We start from the raw sequence: 13,978 nt of genomic DNA on the forward strand, positions 1-13,978 counted from the left end.
TAGAAACATTTGTCCTATAACCCAGAAACTCTTGGCTTCCTATATATCTTGCTTTTGTCCTATTCTGCGGTATTTAGTGCTATTCACATCTAGGCTCTAAGTGCATTCTGTTCTGCAGCATCACCTCTCAGCTGACACTACACTCTTCATCTCTGCTAGTGCCTCTTCTTCCTGGGGGATTTCTGGCACCAGCTCCCACTTTTATCTTTTCTCAGAAACTTGTGTTTTGAGGATCCCCCCCCGCCTCTCAGCCCCCTCCCCAAATCCAAACAAGCAGAGTTAAGGACCAGTCTCATTCATAACAACTGACTTCTAGAGAAAGAGAGAGGCCTTTACATGAACGTTCCCTTGGGCTATTAGAAAAAATCCAAAATATAGTGTCAGGATTCCAGGAGCATATCTGACGAAATGAAAGGCTGACATAGTGCAGCGCTTTGCTGACAGATGGTTAGAAGTATGTGTTGAAGGGAGAACAGACATTAGTATTCTGATGCTTAAGAAACTGGGAGCAGCAGTTCTTACGGGTCTCAGCACTTTTAGAAGCACACTTCCCTGCACAGATGCAGTAGTTTAAAATGAAAGGGAGAAAAACTGCACATGCATGATTGAAGGGAGCAGAGGAAAAGAGAAATATAGGCAATTTCTTAGTTTTTACTAGGATGGGAAGCAAATTAATGCCTCTTCCTAGAGTGCAAGCATCCCTCCCCAAAACTCCTGTCTTGCATAACAAGAACTGCAGCACTGTATTGAGTTTCAAAACTTCACAACCCTTTTGGGTTCCCAGAAGAGAAAACTGCTATCAGGCATCGGTCAATAAACTAATCTCAACATCAAGAACTCACCACTTAAAGTTGTTATCAGAGTCACTCTGCAACATTACATTGCAGGATGTTTTTTTTTTAAACTGCTCTGCATTCCAACTCTCAACTTATATCTACAGTATATTAATCATTCCTTCATTTTAAAGCACTGTAGTAAATACACAGCTTTCTGTGTATTGCTTCTTCAGAAGATAAAAACAGTATCTACTTACATATTGTGGTGTATATACAACCATGATAATTTATGAGGGGCATGTCTATAAATATTATTACAATGCATAAAGATCAAATGCAATTATCAATCAGTCCCAGGTGCATTGTGCAAATATATCAGTTTTATTTCTCTTCTGTGGAAATAATTACAGACATTCAGGTATAAACATTTTAAGTTAATGCAGTCCAGAGTTTAAATGCAAAAATAAATATAAAGTCCAGCAGCGGATTGCATCCATAAAGCATCTCATTTTTTTTTAACAGTTAGAAAAAGATGTGCAATTTTTTATTTATTTCCCCTTCGTTTTCTAAAAAAAGGGGGCGGGGGGGGAGAGAGAGAAAAGCTCAGTCAAGGTAGAAGCATACATACAAGCGCTTTCTTTAAAAAGATTTTGACCTCACTTGCGAACTGCCCTGGGCATCTACTACATTCACACCGGATCTTTATCAGAGTTTTAAAGAAAAGAAGGGAAAGGAAACGAGGAGGTGGCGACTCGCACGCTCTTCCCAAAGTCTCTTGTCTTGTTTGGATGGGCTGTAGGAGGCAAAACAAGGAGGGGGCGTCCGTTCCCGGCGAGGGAAAAGCCAAACAACCAGAAACCGTCCCTTTCGGCTTTAGAAAATAGACTCTGCGGAGTTCCTCCCGGTTTCACTTCCTTATGGAGCGCGGGGCCAGAGAGGGGCGGCGGGTGTCCCGTCCTGTCCTGCCCGCTTCTCCTGCCCCCCTCCCGGGTCCCTCAGAGCGGGGAGTCGGAGTCGCTGGAGTCCAGGCTGTTCCTCAGGCGGCTGCAGCTGCTGAGCTTCTTCTCCCTCTGCTGCAGGCTGAGGTTCTGGGTGCTCCTCCGGAGGCACTCGAGGGACTGCAGGAAGGACTTCTTGGCTTTCTCCTCCTCCATGGGGGAGACCCCTTCCTCCTCCACCTCCTGGATCTCGTCGAAGGTCACTGGCTGCGTCTTGAAGCGCGACTGGCGGGGTCTGCGCAGCTTGCCCCGAGGCAGCTTGGCCGGCCGGGTGGGCTGAGGGAACTCCTCGGCGATGCAGACGAAGTGCGGCATCACCGCCTGGTAGCTCGAGCAGATGCCCATCAGCTCCGCGGGCTTGGCGGCGGCGGCAGCCATCGGGCGGGGGAAAGAGGAAAGCGGCAGAAAAGGGAACGCCGAGAAAGAGAGCGCGCGCGCCAGAAAACGAGCGCCCCGAAGAGCGCCTCGCTCTTGGGTCTCGCTTTGTGCTGCTTCGTATTCTTCGCTGCCTTGAGGCGTTTCTCTCTCTAAGGCGAGGGAGACCCGGGCGAAAAAGGCGGGAAAGCCGCCGGAGGTGGGGCGAGAGGGTGGCTTCTGCCGCTTCGCAGCCGAAAAAGCGCGCTGGGGAGGCGGGTAAATCCTGCTGGTGGCGGCGACTGGCGGAAAGAAGCGCGCGCTCCGCTGGTGTCCCCTCGCCACGCTGCTTCCGCGCCTGGCTGGAGCTCCCCGCGCTCCCCGCCGATATATATATACCCCTCGCCTGCCCACACAGGAGCATGCTCAGATGACAAGCAATGCCATTTAAAGGCGCTGAGGCCGCTTCCCTTCCGCCTGACGACGTCGACGCGCGCTCCCACCGCCCCTCTCCCTCGCCGCCGTGGGGGGATTGCTCTTCCAAGGAGCGGCGGAAAGCCCCGCCAGCACCCGCCGCAGAAACGGGGAGGGAGCGAGGGAACCCGGAAGGCGAGGCGGAGGTGAGGGGGAGAGGACGAGGGACGCGCCAAAACACGTCGCCCCCGCCTGCTGGGGGAGGGGGGTGTTCCTGGAGAAGAAGCGGCCCCTTTTTCGCAGGGGGAGGCGGCGAAGGCAGCCGGGAAAGCAGGCGCGGAATAGGCGCGATGGGATCTTCCGACTTTCTTTTTTTTTAACTTTCAAGCAGCCGCAGGGAAAAATGGAATCATAGACGTCCGACTTGGATCATAGAATTGTTGGAAGGGGTCCCAAGGGTCATCTAGTCCAACCCACTGCAATGCTAGGGGATTTTATTAGCAGCGTTTAGGGGGGGGGGAGGTTTAAGCGTGTGAGTGTGGATTTAAATCCCGCTCCCCACATGGTCCGTTTCCGTCCTCTTTGCAGCCCCAAATTCTGGCTGCTGTTACCCCACTTGCACTGGGGACGATTTTCACACACAAACACGACTTAAGACGGCCAAAATGATCAGTGCAGACATACATCGTGTCGCTTGCAAAGCAACGCTTGGTTTTGTCAACCCGATTTGGAAGGAAGAGGGCTTTGGGATGGTTGGTCTGGGGCTCCGTCGCTTCAGCCCGCCTAACCCTTGCCTTGTGCTGCAAAACGGATCCCCACAAATGGCGAAGGGTTGCATTTGGACGGACTGCCGTGTATGTATGGAAAACACGCGTTACTCCAAGACACGGGTTGGGATCAATAGGGCAATTCCAAAGAAGGCAAATTTCTATGGGGGGCGGGGAGTTTGGGGCCACAGCTCTCCCCCAAGACGTTTGGCTTCTGACAACGTACTTTATTGATTTTTAGTAAGAATATTGCTAATCTGTCCTTCATCCAGGGCATAATACAATATACTCCTATACAATATACAGATCTCATACAATTACATAAAACAGTCATGCAATTTCAGTTGTCTGCAGTGGTAAAATAGACATAGAGTTGGGAAAGACGTCAGAGATTTTGGACAGCCTCTGACAGGGGTCTGGCTCATTATAAGACAGTTTGACATGTTCATATAACATCACCTGTAAAAGAGAGTTGCTGCATCTTTCCAGGCCACATTTGCAAATGATGTGAGAGGGGCACATAACATGATTGAGCAAACATGTTTTCAGACTTCAGGCTATGCTTGCCTCTCAAAATCACACTGACACCTTATTTGCTATGTATTTAACCCCCCACCCCAATGTAATAAGAAAGCTACTTGAGAATAACAGTAGCCGAAGAAATATTTTTTGGCTAAACATGTAACATCAAGACGACATTTTAAAAAAATCATGTCAAAAAGATTGGATTTTTAAAAACACTATATTTGACATCCTCAATGAAAAGTTTATCTTCTAAAACTTACATTGTTGTTTTAATCAGCTACAAAAAAACACACAAAAACATAGGAAAGGATCACATATCTTGTCCACAACCTTCAAAAACTTGCTCCAGGCACCTCTCCCCTGGAAAGCTTTACCACAACCCAAAGACTGCATTAAACTGTGACTGAAGTTATTGCATCACCAGACTTAATTCTTGGCTCCTTTGTGAGCAGAGTATATGGCATCAAATTGCAGGTGGGGGTGGAGAAGCATGCTAACTTGACAGGGCTAACCTTTGGATGTCTGTGTTACATCTGCACTAACATCAGTGAGACTTGCCTGGCTTCTAAAGAGCGAGGCTGGTATGGCATATACTAAGATAGGGACAGGGAAGCCTCGAATATTAGAACACTAAAATAGCATTGATTTTTCTAGATTTTTGTGTGTATATACACAAGTATCGGTGTAGTTGAAAATATATTGAAATTAGCAATTAGCCTGCAGCCCGCGAGGTAGGACATACCCTTTAACAGTGTGGTGCAGCTTGATTCTGTTGATAGGGGAGCCTGAAGTGAATTTGTTGTTATGTACATTTTCTGTTATGATTTGATTGGCCATGACAGTGTCCCTTGTAGGGGTGGAGGACCTATTAAGATGATCTCCCCCCTTTCCAAGAGCAATAGAATCAGAATTATTCCTGAATGGTCTGAGGAAATTTTCTCATGGATAGGGTTGACATTCCTGTCAAGGCACTAGTCTCAGTGTAGAATGGTGAGATGTGCAGGGCTACCAACATCATCACTCTAGCAGGGTTTTCCAAACTTGGGTCTCCAACTGTTTTTGGACTACAATTCCCATCATCTCAGACCACTGGTCCTTCTACCTAGGGATGATGGGAGTTGTAGTCCAACAGCAGCTGGAGATAAAAACCACCTCAATCCAGCCATGAAGCTCATTTAGAAGGATATTGTGGTCAACAGGTCTCAAAAGCTGCAGAGAAGTTGATACAGTATAAAAGAAAAGTAGATGATGTGGGCTGTAAGCTTTGTTGGCAGCTCCAGCCCCATCACCTTGGAACCCTGAGGGAATGTTCAGTGGCATGTATTTATTTAATCGATTAATCTTTAAACTCAAGTGAATCAGGCATCAGAGAACTTGAGCAAGTATGCTTGAGCTCATTTGCTCACCTTAAGCTCTGAAGGTGCATGTTCAGAACAAAGGGCTCTATCCAGTCTTGTGCCATCAGGTTTCTACTGGCACAATAGGATTTTAATCTCTCCTACTCTCATGGTTCCAAAAATCTGCTCCTACCCTAACTCTCTGGAGGTGATTTTGAGGGTGCAGGGGGGTGGGCTGGCAGGGACAGAGCGGAAGAGGCAGCATGAAATAGAAGACTTGAATGTACAGTCTTCCGAGTCCAAAGTTAATTTCAAGGATTCCAAAGATTGTTCCATTAAAGCAGGAACAAATGGCACCATTTTGTCCCTTCTTATGCAAAATCACAGAGTTTTGGAAGACAAAGTGAATGTTTGCTTAGAAGATACCTGGACTGAGAGCAGACAAGAAATAAGCAGGATAAGAAAAGACTTTCAGATTCAAGAAGGGGTGGCATCTACTGGAATCATTATGGCCTTGCAAAAGTAGCAACAAGGCCTTTTGGCAGCCTGTCGAGCTACAATTAACTTCTGTGGTGGTGGGTGGGAAGATATATTAGCTGCCAACAGGAGAAGAAATTAATGATTAAAGTTCTTTGCTGCAGCCTCTCAGCTCCTTGGCTTTTAAAAGCATCTTAGGTTCAGGATCAATGGCAAGCTATTTTTGTTGGAAATACAGTTAAGTTAATGAAGCAATGATAGCATTGTTTTTTTCCAAAACAAAATAATTATTTATGCCTTAAATGCATTTCCTCATGAATAAATTCTGTCAATGTCCATGGGATTTAGGAATATAGATGCAGAAACTTAGGCTGCAATCCTATACATACTTAATTGGGAGTATGTTCCATTGAGCTCAATGGGATTACTTCTGAATAGACATATACTGTATATGATTGCACTATTAATCCCTCAGATGAAAGTCCATGAGAGAAGCATCTTCAGCTTTGATCTGAAATACAGCATACACTTTTGTTGACATGTAAGAAAATTTGCAGCTCATACACGTGAAAATAAATATTCCACAATGGTCCTTACTCGAGATTTTAATGGAAAGCCTTAATTCATTTTGGAATTCAAGATATAGGAACTGATCAGAGTAACTATTATAGGAATGCCCAATGGGATTTTTTGACCTTTCCCTATTAACTGCAGGCTTTTGCAAGGAACATCACAAACTACTTTGAAACTCCTTTCAGTTTCAGAAGACATATGCTATGCAAAGAAGGGGAACTGCTGTTCAGAGATACTGTAAGCAGTCAAAACCCCACTTTGGGTACATGGCACTAGTCAAGTGACTAGCCAGGTTTCTCAAGCAAATTCACCAGCAGAAGATGCTCATGAACATTATCCATTTCCTGTTGTTTACTTCCAGCATCTAGCAGTTTAAAGCATCTTTGAACAGTGTTTATGGGTTTTTTAAAATCACGGCTAGTAGCTTTCTGAAGCTTATGAAAGTTACATCCTTTCCTTTGAAGACAAGAATGAAGCATTACTAAGCAAATGCACAGATTTACCAATGTCTTGCTTTCTTAGAGCAAACCCTATTATTTAACACTGCTGAGCATTTCTGTCATGTTGGACTGGAGCTGCTACAGAGAAAGGGCTTGACGAGAGCAATTTTCCTCTTATATAAACAGATGTTTGACCTGCCTTAGCAACAGACTTATCAGAAAAGAATTAAATGCTCTGCACAAAGCACATTTGATTTCTAACCCATAATTAAATACTAATCATGTTCATTCTTCCCCTTCTATCCTTCACTGTTTTCCTCCATCTGGGTTGAGCCTTACCATTGTGATAATAAATGACTTTGGATAATTTTCTGTTGAGTCAGGGTACCATCACCTGTGTGAAAATAAGAGAGATGCAATTCACCAAGCAATGGGACTACATAGTCTCTATTTATGTCAGTTTGGCCCATGTGGAAATCCCCCCCGGGCCCCTTTGCAACAGAAGCACACAGCAGTTGGGGCCAGTGGGTTTGGCCCAAGGAAGCCTACATGTTTGATGAGACAATTCAGTGAAAATATGCAATGATGCAATCTTCCAACTTGAGCTTGCAAAGTGCACTAGTGTCTATATTTGTTCCTGTGGCTTAAGTCATTGCTTTAATCTAGATCCATTCTGGTATCTGGAAATGTGACACCTGACATATAGATGACTGATATTTCATGCCATGTGGTTGCTCCAAGCAAGTATATTCCTTGCATAGAACAAATTCAATATAGCATATACATACAGACCATGCTTGGCCAGGATTGCAGGAGACAAGCATTCGCCCCTTGTCTATATCTGGTAATGTCTGAAGTGCTGCATGTTAAATAAAATTGATAACTGGTGTTAGGGTTTCTGGCTGCTTTGCAGTTTAGAGCTAAGCAAGTGTCTAGTTTGTTAGCTTAGCTATGCAGATTTTGAAGAAGTTTTTAAAAGTACTGTACGGAAAGACAGGTTCAATGAGCAAACATAATCTCTGTGAATTCTGCACTCTCCCAAGAGTCTGCAATGGTGTTATTGGGCTGAAGAGCTATATTATCAATCTTAATTGTAAGGCTTGTTGCCTTGTGTGTTTAAGATTCTTAACAGTAAACTCCATAATTTTGTATGCAGAAGAGTTGTCAACATTTTAATGAAATGGCACTAGAGAACACATCTGCAAAGCAATTTTATTCAAACAGAGAACTTTATTTGAGGCTATTGAGAAGCAGTTAATGGTAGGTAACTAGGGATGCGTCAAATGTTCTCAATTCTTTTTGTTTGTCAGATTGAGAGCAATGTTTTAGCGCAACATGTTTTTTTAAAAAAATATTTATTTGCTGTATTTCTACATCACACTTCCTCCAAAAGGAGCCTAGGCTGATGTACAACAAAAGATAACACAAACAATGCACATCAATAGATAAACACATACAAAGTACCAAAAGTATCTCTAAAATAACAAAGTCTTTATAAATGACTTGGATGAAGGAATTGAGGGGATGCTCATCAAATTTGCAGATGACACCAAACTGGGAGGGGTAGTTAATGCCGCAGAAGACAGAATCAGAATTCAAAATGACCTTAACAGATTGGAGAACTGGGCGGAAGCTAACAAAATTAATTTCAGTAGGGACAAAGGTAAGGTTCTGCACTTAGGCTGGAAGAACCAGATGCATATATAGGATGAGGGACACCTGGCTTACTAGCAGTACATGTGAAAAGGATCTAGGGCTCTTGGTGGACCATGAGGCTGTATCAACAGAAGTATAATGTCCAGATCAAGAGAAGCAATAGTACCACTCTATTCTGCCTTAGTCAGACCACACTTGGAATACTGTGTCCAATTCTGAGCACCACAATTTAAGGATGTTGACAAACTGGAACATGTGTAGAGGAAGACAACCAGGATGATCAAGGGTCTGGAAACTAAACCTTATGAGGAGCACTTGAAGGAGCTGGGTATGTTTAGCTTGGAAAAGAGGAGACTGAGAGGAGATATGATAGCCATCTTCAAATATCTTAAGGGCTGTCACATGGAGGAGGGAGCATGCTGGTTTTCTCCTGCTCTGAAGGGTAGGACTCGAACCAATGGCTTCAAGTTGCAAGAAAGGATATTCAGACTAAACATTCGGGGAAAAACTTTCTGACAGTAAGAACCGTTCAGCAGTGGAACAGAATCTCATTAGAGGTGGACAACTCTCCTTCCTTGGAGGTTTTTAAACAGAGGTTGGATGGCCAACTGTCATGGATGCTTTAGCTGACATTCCTGCATTGCAGGGGGTTGGACTAAATGACCCTTGGGGTTCCTTCCAACTCTATGTTTCTATGTTGTAAACAGCAGGAAGGACAAATTCCAGTGGAAGGGCATCCAATAGTCAGGATGCCACCACAGGTTAAGACCCTGCTTTGCATGCCAAAACCATGAATCCTAGTGGGGAAGATATGGAAACCCCCACTCTCATCGATCATAGGGTTTGAATAAGCTGATATTGGAGGAGGCACTCCTGCAGATACCGGTACTTGGATTCTAATCTGTTTAGAGCTTTATAAGCCACCATCAAAACCTTGGATCAGGCCAGTAGCACATTGCAGCTAATACTGTGCTTTTAAGATTGGTGTTACATGCTCCCATCCCACTGCCCCAGTTAATAACTGGGCAGCAGCATTCTGCACGAGCTGAAACTTCTGGGCTGTTTTTAAGGATGGTTCCACATCAATAGCCCAAACTGCAGTAGTCCAAACATGAGGTCACTACACCATGGTTTAATGATATCCCATTCCAGAAATGGCCATAGCTGTTGTAGCTGGAAATAGGCATGCCTTGCCATCAAGGACACCTGAACGTTCCTTCAGAGGAACGTTCATAACCACTGTGACCTTGATGGCAAGTAACCCCAACTCACAGAGCGATTCCAGGAGGATACTGTGGTCCATAGCATAAAAAGTCAGAGATAGGTGTACTCTCTCTATCCCTGTTGATGGGTGAATTAGTTGTAATACAGATCTATTTCAATTTGGTTCCAGCAGCACAAACATCCTCCTCTAATTAGTTCTATTTTTCATAAGCTAATATATCATTTTTTTTCTGAAATGGAGCATAATTAGCAGTGATTCCATTTTAGTATCTCAGCATGCCAGTCCAATCCTTTTGTGTACTTCAGCACCAATTAATGGATTTATTCTGGGGGAGAATGTGTCCTGTTTACTTCAGTTGCTATCTGCTTGCAATAAAAAAAATCAAGGTTAATCTGCCCCAGAGGTAACAGGTTTTTGTACACTCTCCTTTCCATCATTCTTAGTTATTCCAGCCTTCTTTCATTTTTACATAAAAACTGATCAATGCCAACAACCCAACTCTGACAGGTTGGCATTAAAATGCACTCAGTTCAGAAAGCTTTCCATCCAATTCTGTTAACACTGCAGCAAAGCCGTTCAAAAATGTTCCATCAGACAGAAATAATGTTGTGTTTCCAGGCTACAAAACACTTCACTCTAGTAAAATGTTGTCTCCTTCAAACCTCCAGATCAGTCGTGTTTCAATAACAAACAGGCACACTTTTATGGAATAAATATTTTGTGGCAGTTGGGAGATAGTTGTGTCAAACTATCTACTGCATCTATTTTACCAATCGTCTCTAGGGAAAATTAATTGAATCTAGTGGCAAAGAGAGAAGCTAAAAAAACCCCAAAGTTCAATATGATGGAACAAACTCATAGTCCTCCTTTCAGAAAACATCTTAGGATATAGGGTTATATAGTTACGTTTTGAGCCTACCTTTCTCCCCACAAAAAACTGATATATGAGAATGAAAAAAAATCGCTGTGCATGTTGGAGTGTTTTGAAAAATTGGTGAGAAACAAATGCACCATATAAATAATAATCTATGCCAGGGGTCAGCAAACATTTTTAGCAGGGGGCCGGTCCACTGTCCCTCAGACCCTGTGGGGGCCGGACTATATTTTTTGGGGGGAAATGAACTAATTCCTATGCCCCACAAATAACCCAGAGATGCATTTTAAATAAAAGCACACATTCTACTCATGTAAAAACACCAGGCAGGCCCCACAAATAACCCAGAGATGCATTTTAAATAAAAGGACACATTCTACTCATGTAAAAACATGCTGATTCCCAGACTGTCCGTGGGCCTGATTTAGAAGGCGATTGGGCCGGATTCGGCCCCCAGGCCTTAGTTTGCCTACCCATGATTTATTCTATGTCTTCCTTGTGGACACTTCTGGAATGCTGACTCTCACTCATGGTAGCCTGCCGCTTGTAGCACCATTTGTATTTTGGATGAATTTAAAAACTGGAATAATCTGTATAGAAATCTTCAATGAGGGGCAGTCGGGAGATAAGGTACAGTGGAGAGGGCTTTAGTTTCCTTCCAACTATGATTCTAATCTATATGAAACTCCTTCCACTGAAAGGGGGGGAGGCAGAAGATGGGCACTAAATGGCATTTGTGTGCTTAATATATATGGCAGTGAAGTCTCTATTCATATTTTTAAAAAACACCTATTAAAACCAGTAAAGTAAAAGCAGTACATGATTATGCAAGTGACAGCATCATAGGACGAGTGTTTCCTGTACAGAGACAAAGCTGAGACGTTTGTTTCTGAACAATGAAAATGAAATGTTTCAGCACAGACCCTGCCACAGCAAATTACTGATATATTTCAGTTCATTTTGCTGACAGATGTCAGAGTGAATAGCAGCTCTTCTGCTAAACCATCAATGGCATGCTGCATTCTCAATAATTCAGGGCACATGGTACAAGTGTACTTCCAGCAAACAGAAGCAATTGGAACTTTTTTTAAAAAAAATCAATCATGTTGTATCTGAACATGATTTCAAAATAAAAATTAAAAGGTAACAGCTACATAAAATTGTGCCTTCTGAATCTGGATTCCCTTGCAGCCATGGAGCAAAGCAGTCATTTTCATTCTGATCAGCACTACTCATTCATTTGTAACACTTACAATTGCCACCCACTTCCAAAGGCTTGAAGGAGCTTAACATATACTGTAGTTTTCAAGTAAACTCCCACCTAGGAAACTCCCAGAACCAAATGTGCTTAATTTCAGCAGAACAGCATCATTTGTAATCAAATCATTCTATTAGTCCACATAGTTTCATACTATGCAACTAGCTTCAAGACTGTTCTGTAACAGTCAAGCATGGCAAGACATTTCTTTTACCCCACTGAAGTGTATGAAGGGGGGAAATGGTGAAAAGGAACTCCAGAAGCAACCAGGGATGTCTTTCCCCTCAAAATTCTGGTCTTGATTGTAGCAGAATCCTCTAGTCAACAGTGTGAAATAGGCAGAAACTGACATGCAAGCGCATTAGAGTTATAGGGAAATGTTTCATCCTTGTTCATAACTGAAGTTAGAATCCAAATTTAACTTTACGGCAATTTTAGAATTAGTCAAAAAATAACAATTTTTTTTGCATAGAACTGTGCTGTGCACCTTACCTGCACAGCATATCTCTATCTATCTATCTATCTATCTATCTATCTATCTATCTATCTATCTATCTATCTCAATTTGATATTAGCAGTAGCAGTCATTCTGATACTGGATTTCAGTAACTTTCCAGGCAACAATACTGCCCCATGACTGGAGCTACATGCCTGCTATTTCTCAGTGTTGTTCTTCAGGCAGGACAGAGTAAAGATGAGCCTTACATTGTCTGGTAGTTTAGGGAAACATCTTTCAAGGACTAAAGTTGAATTACATCCTTTGAAATAGTCCGCTTTAAAGGGGGAAAATAGCTCAGCTCAGTCAAGTACATCCTCAAAGAAAGCTTTATTGCAAAGCTAATGCTAGCCAGCAGGAAAGAAGAAACAAACACAAATGCCAAGCTCAGCTTCAATGTAATCCTTGTAACAAGAGCAAGACATTCTTACTCCAATCAAACAAACGCTCTTATCTCTGTGCTAGCAGAGAGCCAGGAGCCGGCTGGAGATGTGACAGTAGGGGAAGAGCAACGTGTGTTCAGGTGAACCAGAGCAAATGCCACATTGATCAAGATAGAATCAACCCTCAGCCTTTCTCGTTGGAGCCTGTACAACATGAACTATCCTGATAGGAGGAAACAGCTATCACTGAAGTAATGGACAAGATTTCCCTCGCTCCCTTCACTGGGCTGTTGTGTGGGACCATTTTCTTCCTGCTGCCTTGTCAGCCTGTCTGAGAAAAGCAACTAGCTCCAGCTTTCCAGAACAGGCAGTTCTCACAGCAGGCCATTAAACTGAAGCGGAGTTTGACTTGAAAAGGCTACCCAACATGGGTCTCCCAGGACCAGCTTTACCTATAGGCTTCCAGTTCTGAACATGACATTGACCATCCTCCACAAGCTCAAGATACATAGAGCCTGTTCTCTGATGTCGATCACAGACCATAGGGTTGTCTCTTTTATGTTTAGGGAGCCTTCAGCATATGCTTTAACCACTGGTTTATCTCTGCTGTGCATTTCGTGGCTAGGCAATACAGTGGTTTGCTACACTATTAACAACTGGCAAAGTGCCCATTGTTATGATGAGCAGAGGATGAAGGGAAGGTTTATATACTGTGAAGACCTGCAGAGTGGAGAGGGCTGGAAGCCTCTGCAGATAGATATTGCACACTCTTACACAATCTCTGCCAGCCTGGCCACCTAGCATGAAGAACAGAAAATAGGTTTTGCTCACACAGTGTCTCCCAAAAACCCCCAACCCCAAACAGCACATTGTGGGGGGAACCACTTCTCCACATGGGAGTAACCATTCAGTTTTATGGGAGAAAAATAATGGGTTATATTTGGTGTCACTTCTGAAGCAGGTGTGTAATACTTGTAGAAGCAGCTGGTGGGGAAGAATGGCACCAAAGGATTAAGTACCCTCTCTCCAAGCATTACTGCTCAAAAGCAATTTGGGGTAAGTGAAAAGGTAACAGGAGATCCAGTCCACAGGTCTCCAGCATAAAGTGTAGTTTGACCTCAATATCTTAGATGTCTGCTTGTCCCTTTTTTTGTTTTTCTCAGTGGAAAGGTCAAGCCTGAACAACTGTTTATTTAGCAACAAACAAATGCAGCAAATATCAGCCCCAGCTCATATGAAAAACCTTGGGACACATAAATTCACAGAAGTGGTTTCGGCTTGAGAGGGTGCGGCAGTGGTCCACAATTCAAGCAAACAAAATGTGTTGCTATAGAAACAGGGCGTTTAAAAGTAGAACACACACACAAAATCACACCAGTAAAAGAGCTTCTATTTCCAAGCTGAAAATGTTTATGACCAGAAAAG

General features: G+C 43.3%; 1 protein-coding gene across 1 annotated transcript; it reads right to left on the minus strand.

Annotated features, from left to right (window-relative positions):
• Positions 1-1,136: 1,136 nt before the first annotated feature.
• LOC309358952 (uncharacterized protein C11orf96 homolog) lies at positions 1,137-2,718 on the minus strand. The gene has a single exon (XM_081892287.1). The coding sequence runs from the start codon at positions 2,150-2,152 to the stop codon at positions 1,772-1,774; it is 381 nt and encodes a 126-aa protein (XP_081748413.1). The 5' UTR covers positions 2,153-2,718; the 3' UTR covers positions 1,137-1,771.
• Positions 2,719-13,978: the final 11,260 nt, after the last annotated feature.

Source organism: Podarcis melisellensis, assembly GCF_964234715.1.
Source record: "Podarcis melisellensis genome assembly, chromosome: 1".
In the NCBI taxonomy this organism is placed as follows: Eukaryota; Metazoa; Chordata; class Lepidosauria; order Squamata; family Lacertidae; genus Podarcis; species Podarcis melisellensis.